Source organism: Artemia sp. Qi Xiang Cuo, chromosome 4, assembly GCF_049724085.1.
Source record: "Artemia sp. Qi Xiang Cuo chromosome 4, ASM4972408v1, whole genome shotgun sequence".
Taxonomy (NCBI): Eukaryota; Metazoa; Arthropoda; class Branchiopoda; order Anostraca; family Artemiidae; genus Artemia; species Artemia sp. Qi Xiang Cuo.
The window spans coordinates 45,995,714-46,010,253 of record NC_142797.1 but is presented as its reverse complement, the minus strand read 5'-3'; the positions used below and the strand labels follow the sequence as shown (position 1 = coordinate 46,010,253).

The 14,540-nt window shown below is 35.5% G+C and overlaps 1 protein-coding gene across 1 annotated transcript in view; it reads right to left on the bottom strand.

Annotated features, from left to right (window-relative positions):
* Positions 1-6,207: 6,207 nt before the first annotated feature.
* Positions 6,208-14,540, bottom strand: part of l(3)07882 (Nucleolar protein 14 homolog l(3)07882) — an 85,670-nt gene continuing 77,337 nt past the window's right edge. Inside the window, exon 12 of the mRNA XM_089087891.1 lies at positions 6,208-6,316. Within this exon, the coding sequence (XP_088944017.1) occupies positions 6,223-6,316 (94 nt within the window). The 3' untranslated portion in view covers positions 6,208-6,222. The remainder of the gene's footprint in view (positions 6,317-14,540) is intronic.

The following is a 14,540-nucleotide window of genomic DNA, read 5'->3' as shown; positions in this document are numbered from 1 at the left end:
GAGGGAGTTAGGGGCAGGAGTTGGGGGTGGGGGCAAAAAGTTGGGGGGGGGGTAGGGGGTCATTGGGGTTGGAGTAGGGGACCTAACAACACTGTTCAAATGGTAGTTGTGTATTATACCGAACACAGTTGAGAATCGCCCAAATAAAAAAAAATATGTATCTCTGAATAGGAGTTAGCATTCCCTCAGATGGTTTACCATTTTCATTTCTGTCAACGCCTATAATCATACCATAATGAAGAATCATGTTTAACATTAGATATGTGAACGGCCATGACCCAAAACCATGGTGTCGACAACAGCACGAATTTTCATGGTGGGCTGAATCATTGTACTGTCTGCTTGTATGGCGGGAATACTGTCCGCTTGAAACTGTTATAACTATATAGGTGGACTGTGCACTCTTAACTGTTATAGCTATATGGGGGGACTGTGCACTCTCTATCATTATAGCTACATTGGCTACCTGCCCTCCTGGAGATATTGATGCAGTAATGTCCTATTACCCCTCTTCCTTTAATTGATGCAGTAATGTCCTATTACCCCTCTTCCTTTAATTGATGCATCACTACTACTATTGTAGTTCTCTTTTTCTGCACAGAAAGGGATTGGGGGATAACCATTCCTTTCAATACCCTTTTTTGCTCTGGTAACTCCCATGATAGCGGGTCAAGATTTTTAATAGCCGTTTTCCTCATAACAGTTGAAATGCTCAACACATGTGCCTCCAGGGATGACATGACCCAGACAACTCCAGAGGCAAAGGCACTAAATAATGTTAGTTACTTCTCGCCAACAGGTAGATTTCATAGTAGAAAGAAGACGGGCTTGTTTTACCTGACTATTCGGTTGCCTTGAAACTTTCAGGGATCGTTCCTAGGGTCAAGGACATATATTTCGGATGTCTATCTGAAATATGATATTTTGGATTGTATATTCCGGATGTGATAGATTGTTAGGAGTCCGAAACCTACGCTTATCAGATTCGTTTAATTTATAAAATTTACTAATTATTTTGTTAAGCTGAGTTACCTGATTTTTTCGTAAATTTCTCAGGCCTGTCCTCAACTTTTCGAAATTCATATTTCAATGGGTTCTATCAGTATATCAGGTGATCGTTCTGTTCGATTCCTGGGTCTTCTTCTTTATGAGAATATCGTCTTCTGGCGTCATATTGGTCAAATTAAAATGAACATATCAAGGAATTCTTAGAAAGCTTAAACACATTTTTCTTTTGTCGATTCTAAAAGTTTTATTTTACAGTTTAATTTAGTATTAGTCTGCGATTCTAATTGCTCTGCTGTGTGTGTCAACATTTTCTTGCTTTCTGATGCCATTGTCTAGCATGTAAGACAAAGGAAGGAACTTTATCACTAAAACAAATAGTTCTATTAATAAGCCGTTGCTTGATTTGAGTTCAGTTTATATCTTTTCTTATGTGACTTTCGTTTTTCTTCAATTACATGGTGGTATTCCCACGGCCGTTAAAACTAGACCTGTCTCTAATCTCATTAGCTAGATCAGACTTCAGCCACCTGACTGCTTGTCATTCTGCCTGGAGTACGCTACCTGAGTTGACTAGAAAGCGTCACACGTTTGGTGAATTTAAAAGAATCTTGAAAACATTTCTGATCTCTAGACAATTTCTTTATTTATCGGTCCACGTGCGGTTGATGTCTACGGTCCAAGCTCGAATTGTGTTTTGTTTATTGGGCAAGGCACTTGCCCCCGCTTGGTTTTCGGTGAGTAATCAGTTTGATGTTGATTTGTATTTTTCTTTGAAGTGTGCGTTTTTCATTTTTCTCCTTTTTGCTTTCGTCTCCTTTTTTCTTTTTTTTTTCTTTATTCCTGCCACAGGACCATATGGGGGGGGGGGGGGTATTTAATGTTTGATGTTTTTGTTGATTAAAAAATCTTTCAGTCTCTAGCTATTCAATTAACGTTTCTGGTTGTTTACAGTGTGGTTCTTACTCAAAATGACAATTGTGAGAAATACTGGAAAGAACGAAAGGCCTATATTCAATGGTCTCCATGGCCCAGGGCCTTACATATGACAATTTTCAGCTGTTTGGGGTAAAAATAAATTTGATCCTTTTTGGAACCCATAGTTGGGCCAACTGCTTTTATTTGGCTCATCAGGGAACCTCCAAGTAAGAGTTTAAAACCGACGGAACATTTTTTTTTTTTTTTTTTTTTTTTTTTTTTTTTTTTTTTTTTACAGAAGGGCCTCCTTCGTCCAGGAACTCGCAGATATTGGTTTCTAGCCGTCCAGGAAAAAGGGATTTATCTGTCGGCTTTTGGGTCGATGTCTGGGCGAGCCAATTTAGCGTTTTATCACTTTTTTGCGCACTGGGGTCCGCTCGGCCTAACGACACAGGCTGCAATCGAATCGAGAAACTTCCGCTGGCAATTTTTGGACCCCAATCCCCAACCGAATTTTCTTTTCACACTATGGCCCTCCTGTCACATGGAGTTACACATGCAAGTTTCAAACCGATCAAAAATAAAAAGTTTTTTTGGCTTATTTTCGAGTCCCCTGACACCCTCTTCCTCTCCCAAAAAATAAGAAGTGTCCAGGATCCAACCACTAAAAATAGTAAACTTGTCATAAGATCAATTTTGTTGCCCCACTTTCGGGAACCAATGCCCCAGCCTAAAAATTGGTTAAGACTATTTTTTTAGCCCATTGATCTAGGGACGTACGAAAGTAAGTTTTAAGTCGTTCGAGAAAAAAGTTTGTCACCCTTTCTTGAGTAACCCCCTTTCCAATATGATTTTTGTATATTAGGGTTCCCTTGGCCAATGTAAAATCAAACCAATGTTGAGTCAAGACGTTCAGAAAGAAAGATTTTTACCAAATCGAACACAGCCAATTTTTCGTAATATTTTCTTACGCATTTGGGTCTCCTTTCTCCAGAGAATTAAGTAAGTGAGGTAAAAGTCGACCGGAAAAAGCTTTCAGTATTTTTTCAAGTCCAATTTTTTGGTGGTGGGGGGCGGGGGGTGGTGGTTCTCAACCTACCAGGCGGTTTTTATACTGTTCAAAATTAAAAAAGTGCATTTGCAGGCAACTATCTTTCAGTTTTCCAGGAGAAATTACTCAATTCTTCAATCTTACGGGGGATCAGCAGTCAATCCTAGCAACAAAAATATTTTCCCGAAAGCTCCCCCCCCCCTTCATCCGAATTCAACCGCCCCATAGTGTTTTCTAGGCTGTGTCAATCTTATCCTACGTACGTATCCTTGCCTCGAAGAATGACAAAAAAATTGTTCTTATACATCAGAAAGAAATAAAAACCATCAACTTTAACCCATTTTACTATCCTCCCATATTCCACATTTCATTTATTTTTTATTCTATTTTTTTTTTCTTATATACAAGTTCCTTTTTATCTAATTCGTTTGGGCTAATTCTTTATGTTATAATTTAAAGAGAATTCAAATCTTACAAAATAGAGCTGTAAAGTCAATTTATTTTAATAAACTTAATGCTAAAGAAGTTTTTCTTAAATCTCAGTTGCTAACAGCAAGAGAAATTTGCCAGCTCCAAGCTGCTCTTTTCAAATAAAAACATTTGAATGGTCTAACCCCTGTAGGACTAACACTATTTGTCCTCTTTCAATTATTGTCATATTATCATGCTTATGCAAAGTCACTATGTATCCATTTTTCTCGTATCCTGAACTTTTGTCACATACAAAGAACAGCTTTTCTACAAAATACGTTGGAGTGACATTATGGAACAGTATTCCGCTGAAAATACAATATTCTGTTTCAGTTCCGTCATTTCGATATAATTATAAAAAACATCTTCATTCTACTAGTACAAATGAATAGTGTTAAGGAGGATTCTCTCTTTTTTATGTAGTGGACAGCGCCTTTTGTCAGTATTTTTTCTATTTCAAACTTTAACACTTTGATGTTTTGTCGATAATCAGTAACATATTAAAATGAATACTCGAGTTCTCCGGGGGCTACATTTGGGTCCTAGGGATCATTGATCAGCCCCTGGAGTTGTTTTTTATTTGTGTGTTTATGTTCAATAAAGTCAAAGTTCTAGTTGTTTCTTTTTTTAAATGTATTTCTATTACGAGGAATTATTGTTTTTGCATCTTGACCTTGACTTTCCTATTACTGCGGGCTTTTTTAAATGTTTATTTTTTTTTTCTCAAAACATATTTTCAAAAATACAAACTGGACCTACCAGGGCTTGTGATAGTTCCATTTTACGCAATAGAATCTTAACTAGGCAGTGTATGCTATTTTGTGGCACAAAACAATAGTTTTGGCCCGAAACCACCCACCGTTAGAGAGCGAAAGTCCATATTTTTTTAATGCTTCTAGAATAAATGCCGCGACACAAGAACTTTGTGATAAAAATTAAAATGTTTTATTAAAATACCCAAAGAGGGACTACGCTTATTTATTCGAATTTGCTCTTAACAATGAATTTTTAGTTCAAATATTCCGAAGGACAATCGGTAAATAAAACTCTTCCAATTATAAAATGGCGATAATTGGACGAGAATCAAATTCCAGTTGACGTACTCTTAAATGCTTTCAATAAGACACTAATCCATTTTTGGTGTCAAAAGAAGAAGGTTGAAGGTGGCAGGAGTCCTTTTCTTCTAGGGGATAATTTCCGTTCGTTTTACATTTTAATATGTCTCTTAACTTTCATTTTGAAAATTGGCTTTTTATTTAGTATTTTGATTGAGACAAAGAAAACTAAAAAAAACCGATAGTAAGTTTGTTATAATAATGTTAATATAGACTATATGCCAACTATTTATTTCTGTAATGATTAGAAACACGAAGAGTCTGAAAACAACAATTGATTCCTTTCACCAAATTTGCCAGGTTCGATGCATATGCCTTTTTTTGTCCTTTTAGAATTAGCCTCAGTTGACTAGTATTGCTTTAAAGTAGCAGCATCATTACAAATAAGGGTTCGAATTGAACACCAAGAATGCGGTGGCCTTGTCTCACCAGTTGGAGTTATTTCTAGCTTAGCAATGCCTATTTAAAAGAAAGGGAATTCATTGTTCTGACTTCAGACTAATTGGTTTCAGACTAACCGATATTGCAGACCGAATTTGCCCTGATTTTATGGGGCTGACACAACCTCACATTTTTACCCTATTTGATTGCTTCAACGTAAAGAAAGGGAATTCATTGATCTCACTTCAGACTAATTGGTTTTAGACTAACCAATGTTGCAGACCGAATTTGCCCCGATTTTATGGGGCTGACACAACCTCACATTTTCACCCTTTTTGATTGCTTCAACCAAAAGAGAGGGAATTCATTGATTTGACTTCAGACTAATTGGTTTCAGACTAACCGATATTGTAGACCGGATTTGCCCCGATTTTATGGGGCTGACACAACCTCACATTTTCACCCTTTATGATTGCTTCAACCAAAAGAAGGGGAATTCATTGATCTGACTTCAGACTAATTGGTTTCAGACTAACCGATATTGCAGACCGAATTTGCCCCGATTTTATGGGGATGGCACAAGCTCACATTTTCACCCTTTTTGATTGCTTCAACCAAAAGAAAGGATATTCATTGATCTGATTTCAGACTAATTGGTTTTAGACTAACCGATATTGTAGACCGGATTTGCCCCGATTTTATGGGACTGACACAACCTCACATTTTCACCCTTTTTTGATTGATTCAACCAAAAGAAAGGGAATTCATTGATCTGACTTCAGACTAATTGGTTTCAGACTAACCGATATTGCAGACCGAATTTGCCCTGATTTTATGGGGCAGATACAACCCCACATTTTCACCCTTTTTGTTTGCTTCAACAACTAGCATTGCTCTGAAGTTACAATTTTTATAAAAAAAAAAAAAATGAAAAAACCCATTACAAAAAAAAAAAGGGGGGGGGACTGTTATATGCTTCACAGACTGACAGATTCACAACTGAAGCACAACAGAATGCTGTTGATTGAATTGGTAATTTAACTTCCATAATCTTAATGCTAAGATGAAGCTTACTGAGCTGACAGCAGTCCCTCCCCTCCCTTCCTCTACAGCTTACCCAGATAAAGAAGAGTAATGAAAAACGTAGAACGGAAAATAATTAAATCTTTGTGGGATCTATTTTCCGTTTTACCTTAAACCTATTGTTTGATCTGTAATCTATAGAGTTGATTTTGCAGAAAACATCTAACGATAGTTCGTTTATTTGCAGTAAAAAAGTTATTATTTTTTGTTCCTTTTTAGCCTTTTGAAATCTCCTTCTTGCATTGCCAAAGAGCCAAGCAACTTTTTCACCTTTTCTTTTCTCTCGACGTCCCTGAAAAACAAAAGAGTTTCAAACGTTATCCGAAACAAAACAATTATTCAACTCCACTGGGAAAATCCTGAGCCAAAGTCACTACACCGTTTGGCTATTATACAAGCTACCAGGAAAGTGAAGTAATCCAGGGCCTTGTTATCTAAAAGGAACACTTGTCTGTTCAGAATAGCTGTGTCTTGTAATATGACAGACGTTTTATTCAAAATAAGTAATGTGAGTTTATTGCAAATACTTAATGATATGAATTTAAGGAAATAATCTGAAAACGATAAGTGATTATAGATAAAATTAAAGTGCCACTTCAAAACCTAATCTTAAAACCTAACAAAGTCAAACAAACAAAGTAGGAAACGAAGCTAACAGAAATTAAAATGAATAATCACATTAAATTTATAATTAACAGATAATAGGCTACTATATATGAGTAGATGGAACTTAAAATGAACCAAATCAAAATTAATAGTCAAGTCTAACTTAAAACGAACAGAATAAAGGTATCAAAAATAACATACCACTCCCTTAAACCATTTGAAGACCAGAACGTTATTTGAACTTCATTGAAAACTGTTTTGATTTCGAGCGGTGCATTTTTTATTTGTCATAACAACAACACGACAACAGACTAAAATCAGTCAGAATCCTCATCAAGGTTTGCAAACAAAAGTGGGGCTTTCCTCTTCCCCTCTAAAAGACTTGGATATCTTTTCGTTTTCCAGAGAACGATTGTGTATTTCGAACAGTGCGTATCAAAACATCAACAACAAAAAACAAAAGAAAAAAATTCTTAGAATAATTAAACATGCGACTTTCAGGCAATTTTACTTTTCTACAAGGACATATTTTTCTCAAAAATATTTCTTGTCTGTTTAGTTTATTATAGCAATGTTTTGGATAGACCAATCAGTAAATGATGTACTACCTAATTTTCTATACATTTGCAAGGAATTTGATTAAAAAGATCAAAATATGGATATAAATTTACGCCCTTTCACACTATCGAAACTAAACTTCTGGTTTAAGATATAATGAAATTAATTCTTGATATTTCAATATAATGACTCTAGAATTTTTTTTTTCAATGAAGCACATATGACGCTCTAGTAATCAGATGGTTTAAGGGGGCTGACATTCCCGTCTAATTTGCTATAATTCCTTTCTTCAATTTTGACTTGATTATCCATCGGAATTTCAGCACTATTTTAGGTTTTACCTATTAATCCATAGTACTATCAGTTGTTTCCAAGTTGGACGTGACTACTCATTCTAGTTTCTCTTCATTTCATAGTTAAATCACATTAATTTATGCTCGTTTTATGCTTTCCATGTTGCAGAACTTGTATTTGTGCTTGTTTTAGGATTTAACTTTTCTCTTTTATTTTTCATTGAAAAGCTTTTTATGTTTAGTAACACGGTTTTTAAAATCATTTTCTGCTGGTTTTTTAATTGGCACAGAAAAATTACGGGTTAACTGAAGGAATGTTGTGCATTCAGGTTGTCAAAATGACATATTATGTTGACATTTCCAGGGAAAGCTAAGGGAGATGTAAAATTAAATAAAAAGACACTTTGTACGTCCAGATTGTCAAAAGCAGGACTGTCAAAAATTTCAGGAACAGATAAGGGTGTCACTTTGGAACTTTAAAGGTGTATTATTGGAGATGATTATCAGAATAAAAATACAATATGTGCATCCAGGGATTTCGAAAGGTGTGCCTATGATATCTAAGGAACGATTAAGTTTATTAAGAAGAAACTTACAGAGCATGTTAATACCGGTTAATACTATAGTTAGTTAATAGTTAATACCAGAAAGAAGAACAAATTAGTGCCAGTGCCTTGCAGAACTAATCGATTTAACAATTCATTTGTGCCGTTTTTTACCAGTGCCGCCTATAACAAAATGTCTTAGGACTACGTTTGTAAATGACAGTGATATTTATTTTGTGATTTTTATCTATGACTATGAAAGCTGTCTTTAAATAAATGATTTCTGATGTTGAATTAAATCAAAAGAAATTATATGCATCCTGGTTGTCAAAAGGGATATCTCCAAGATCCTAGGAATTTCTATGGGGATTAAGTTAAAACCATTAGGGTATGCTCAGAAAGGTGTTGAGCTGAATCAAATACACCGTGTGTATCCAGATGGTCCGAAGAACATATGTATAATGTCTAAGGAACGGCTAAGAGTATTAAGTTGAGACTTTCATGGCATGTTGAGGGGAATGTTGAATCAAAAAAGACAAAGTACATTCAAGGTTGTCGAAGCGTTTGTCGGTGATATCTCGGGAACGCTTAAGGGAATTAAGTTGAAACTTTTAAGGCATGTTGAGAGGACTACAATAGTGGTCAGATGGACTTCAACCTTATAGACCAAAGATTATGCAGATTTTTCAATTCATTTATTTGAATGATATTCCACGCACCTATGACTGCAAAGTTCTATAGTTCCACTATTATAATAAAAAAAAATCGTCAAGTATATAAATAGCAAGCCAAAATCTTGATTTTCAAGAAAAAAATATCCCTTTATTATTATCCCTTTATTAAAAATATCTAATTCCCTAAAATGAAATATATAATGAGTCATGAGAGATAAAAGGAACATTGTTTGGTTAAATAGCAGAATGTTTTACTACAGTTCGTCATAGGTTATGCCTGAAGTACGGTGGTCCAGTATATAAATCGTCCAGACCCAGTATAAGACCCAGTATTTAAACGTCGATAAAAACAAGTTTCTGGTGTCACCTGCAAAAACCTCCTGGTTGATTTCTTGACGGCGCTCATGAATTACGCCCCCCATCAACCCACCCCCCCCCCCTCCCTGTATTTTGCGCCGGTAAGCATATGAAACAAAGGTTTTATGTTGCCAAAGAAAACATTTTCTGCAGTTTCTAAAGAAACATTTTCTAAAGAAAACAGTTTCTAAGAAAACATTATTTTCATTAAACTTTTCTAAAGAAAATGCCAAAGCACAAGCCTCTAATTTTAGTAATTTTGAAAATTTTTTAAGGACTTCAGATTTCAACAAGTTGGTAATTAAAAGTCAGTTGGTAATTAGTACAAAATGACAATTTGGGATTTGCCAAGGACTGAAAAAGAGGCAACTAGACTTTTCCAGGATAAGGTGTATAAAGTCAAAGCTTTAAATCTGGTCATGGGTACATTTGAAAAGATTTTAGCACAATGTATATTTTCTAGAACAATTGACAATTTTACTTGCGATGGACATGTCTTATTTAAAAAAAAAAAAGATTTATCCAACGCTATCAATTGACAACTTTTAGGTTTCAACAGCAGTCATGGGTCAACATAGACCTAATTACTGAAGACTGCAAAGTTCTATAGTTCCACTATTATAATAAAAAAATCTTCCAGTATATAAATAGCATGCCAAAATCTTGATTTTTCAAGAACAAAATGTTTTGCAAATATCCCTTTTATTAACTAATAAAAAACTACACGAAATAAAACAAAAAGAAACGAATTAAAAAAAGACTTTTTCAACGAAAAAAATTAACAACGAAAAAAAATAAAAGATAAAAACAAACAGAAATTTCTATTAAAGAATAAATGAAATCCAAAACGAATAGAAGTTAATTAACTATCATAGCAGAAAACATACAAAAAGTAATAATATAAATGAATAAATAGATCTTAAAGCGATTAATACTTAGATTGAATATGAAAATAAATCTTAAAACAAACAAAAATCACTACAAACAAGAGTTCGGGTATCGCCTCCTTCTCTCATTGTAAAAGTCTAAAACCTACTGCGTCATTGGCTCTTTACTGAAAATCAATTTTATGACAAACAGTTTCTTTTGTACTTAATATTGAAAGTAAAAATTAAAATTATAGCAAAATTTTGAACAAATGAGCTTTCAGCAATTAATATCATTATACATCAAATATTCAGTTTAATTTACTAGCTCTTTTTAAAGTTGTTCAAGACGAATATAGTTTCACTACAAACAAGTGTTTGGATACTGCCTCCTTTCTTAACTGTAAATAAAAACCAAAAGCCTACTGCATCATTGGCGCTTAACTGGAAAGAATTATATTACAAATATTTTCTTTTCCAGCTCTTAAAGTGCCTCAAAGTTCTCAAAGGAGGGGGTTACGGAGAAGGATCTTTCCAAGGAGAATGTTTCCTTGGGGGAAGGGACATTTCTACGAAGGGGGCGCCGGATTTCCTAGCATTATTTAAAAAAGATCAGAAATAAAATTAAAATAAAAAGTTTTCTCAACTGCAAGTAAGGAACAACCTTAAAACTTAAAACGAACATAAATTATTACGTACATGAGGGGGTTCACCCCCTATTCAATACTCCGCTCTTTACGCTAAAGTTTTATTTAGTACTTTCAAAAGAGCTATCTATTCTAATTAACCGGCCTTTGTGATTCAACATTGAAAATAAACATAAAATTACAGTGAAATAAATTCTTGAACTGATGGATCTTTCAAACAATTAATATCATTATACATCAAATATTCAATTTGATGTTGTTTATGCTTTCAAAGACTGTTCAAGACGCACATAGTTTTCAGTAAAGTGTCAATGACGCAAACAATTAAACAATCTCTTGTTTGTAGTGATTTTTGTTCGTTTCAATCTTGATTTGCATATTCAATTTAAGTTTCACTCGTTTTAAAATTTATTTATTAATTTACAGTAATATCTATTCTATATTTGTTTGCATTGATTGTTTATTTAATTTCTGTTCGTTTTAAGTTTCATTTATACTTCAATAGGAAAATATTTTTTTTTCGTTTGAGCTTGATTTTCACATTCAATGTGAATTGAATGTTGCGACTTGATTTTCGCATTACTCGCTTTAAGATCTATTTATTCACATATTATTACTTGTTGTATGTTTTTTGCTATGATTGTTTATTTAATTTCTGTTCGTTTTGGGTTTCATTTATTCTTTAATAGTAATTTCTGGTCGTTTTGAGTTCGGATTTTAAAAGGTATTTGTATCTGCTGAGTTTAAGTTTAAAATGGCCTTATTTTTCTAAAAAACTTATTTTTCGGAAAGTTTTTTTTAAATTAAATTTTGTTCGTTTTTGATTGCAAAAAGTTTCAAGTTTTTAAAAATTCCTTTATTCAAAATCAAACTTAAAAAAAAAATCAAATACTTATCAAAGTATCAAAGAAACAATATCAAAGTGACAAAATGGGTTTGTGTCAACCTCGGAGTTTTTATTATCTGATGGGCTTGGGGAAAAAAGGCGTCGGGGGGGGGGGGGGGGGCCTTATTAACCATCAGTCTCTTTTGACTCTTTAAAAGTGAACTAGAACTTTTTATTTTCAATCAAATGAGCCATCTCTGAAGTTTATACGAGTATCCCTTCTATAAGAATTATATATATCCCAAGAGTATAACTGACGACGCCTGTCCCTGGGCCCTGGGGGTTGTGTCGACCCCGGAGTTGTAATATCTGATGGTTGAACTATTTTTAACAAAATGGCCATCTCAAATTTTTATTGGATATGTTTATCCATCCGATAAACCCAAAGGCATGGAGGGCGGGAGGGGCTAGTTGTCCTCCGATCTTTTTCACTCTTAGAAAATGAACTACAACTTCTAATTTCCATTCAAATGAACCCTCTCTGAAGTTTATACGAGCATTCCATTCATAAGAACCACATACGGCCCAAAGACATGGCTTACAATGCCTGCCCCAGGGCCCTGGGGGGGATGTGTTGACACCACAGTTTTTGTTATCTGACCTTTGAACTATTTTGACAAAAATGGCTCTCTCAAAGTTCTTATCGGACGGGTTTGAAGAAAAGTTGCCCCCCAATCAAATTTGACTCTTAAAAGGGCACTAGAAATCTCGATTTCCAAAAGAATAAGCCCCTTTTGAAGTTTATACGATGAACCCTTTTATATTAAGTGCCTCTGGGGAAAAAAATAAATGGAGTGTGGGGGAGGCTGGCTGCCCTCCAATCACTTTTGACTCTTGAAAAGGGAATTATAACTCTCAATTTACAATCAAATGAGCCCTCTATGAAGTTTATACGAGCATGCCTTCCATAATAACAATATATGCCCACAGGGCATAACTTACAACGCCTACCCCAGGGCCCTGGGGGGCTGTGTCGACACCGAAGTTTTTTTGTTATCTGAACTTTGAACTACTTTTAACATAATGTCTATCTCAAAATTTTTATCTGATGCATTTAGGGCGTGGAGGGGGGGGGGGGCGATTTGCCCACCGATCTGTTTTGACTCTTAAAAAGTGAACGAGAACTTTCCATTTTCAATAAAATTAACCCTCTCTGAAGTTTATGTGAGCATCCCTTCCATAAGAACTATATATGCCCCTAGAGCACTACTCATAACAACTGCCTCCGGACCCTGGAGGGTTCTGTCGAAACAGGAATTTTTCTTATCTGACCTTTGAACTATTTTTAATGAAATGGCTATTATAAAAATTTTATCAGATGGGCTTGGAAAAAAAGGGTGTGGGTGGGGGGATAGTTGCCCTCGGATATCTTTTGATTCTTAAAAATTAAACTACAACTTTCAATTTTCAATCAAATGAGCCCTCTCTAAAGTTCATACGAGCATCCCTTTGCTAAGAACCATATACGTCCCAAGGACAACACTTACAACGCCTATCCCCCGGGCCCTGGGGGGAGATTTTGTTATATAATTTTTCAACAATTTCCAAAAAAAGTGGCTATCTTAAATTTTGTAGCGGATGGGTTTGGGGAAAAAGGGCGTGGGGATGGGGCTAGTCGCCCTTATCTCTTTTGACTCTTAAAAAGTTAACTAGAACTTTCGATTTCCAATCAAATGAGCCATCTCTGAAGTTATTACGGGCATCCCTTCAATAAGAACCATATAGTCCCCCAGGGCATAACTTACAATACCTGCCCGCGGGCCCTGGGGGGCTGGGGCGACCCCAGAGTTTTTGTTTTTGATTATTTGAACTATTTAAAAAAATCTATCACAACTTTCTTATCGGATGGGTTTGAGGAAAACAGGCATGGAGGGGGGGGGGTCTAGGGGCCCTCTAATCTCTTTTGACTCTTAAAAGTTAACTAAAACTTTCAATTTCTAATCAAATGAGCCTTCTTTGAAGTTAATACAAACATCCCTTCAATAAGAACCATATATTCCCCCAGGGCATAACTTACAAAGCCTGCCCCCGGGCCCTGGGGGGTTGTGTCGATACCGGAATTTTTGTTACATGATCTTTGAACTATTTTAAACAAAATAGCTATCTTAAAAATTTTATTGCATGCATTTTGGAAAAAAGGGTGTGGGCGGGGGAGGGGGGCTGGTTATCCTCCAATATATTTTGTCTCTTAAAAAGTGAACTAGAACTTTCAATTTCCAATCAAATGAGACCTCTCTGAAGTTTATACGAGCATTCCTTCCATTAGAACCATATATGCCCCCAGGGCATAACTTATAACCCGGGCCCCTGAAAACTGTGGGGGGAGTGTCCTGCTCAAACATATAATTTTCAGAACGTTGAACAAAATGGCTCTATAAAAATTATGATTGGATGTGTTTGGGAAACTGGTGGACGTGGAAGGGGTTTTAGTTGCCTTCCAATAACTTTTTACTCTTAACAGAAGCCCTGGAAATTTCAACTACAAACCGATAGTGACCTATTTGAAGCGTCTATGGACATGATTTCTGTAAGAACTTATAGGCCCCCAAGCCCTTGCTTACAAATCTTACCCTGACGAATAAGGGGGGCTGTCATAACATAATTTCTATCTGGAAATCAACTACGCTGAACAAAATGGCTATCTCGAAATTTTGATTGGATGTGTTTGGGGAACTGGTGGGCGTGGAAGGGGTGTTAGTTGCCCTCCATTCACTTTTGACCTTGAAAAGGGGCACTGGAACTCTGGATATCCATTTAAATGAGCACCCTTAGAAGTTTCTACGACGATCCATTCCATATGAAGTGCTTCTGGGAAAAAAAAAATAATAAAACATTTGAGCCGTATGGCCTTTACGATAGACAACGCTATAGCGTTACCTCTGATCTTGGTTCATATGATGATTTTTTTATATTATGACAAATAAAAACTCAGCTCAAAATAAGAATTGTTTTCAGTAAGGCACAAGTGACTTTCTAGGCATATAGGACGTTAGTCCCAGTAGAGATGCCATAATATCTCCGGTACCCACACCATATATGGGCATAGAACCACGTGGTTTATGGATTTTGTCAGTGAGAATGAAA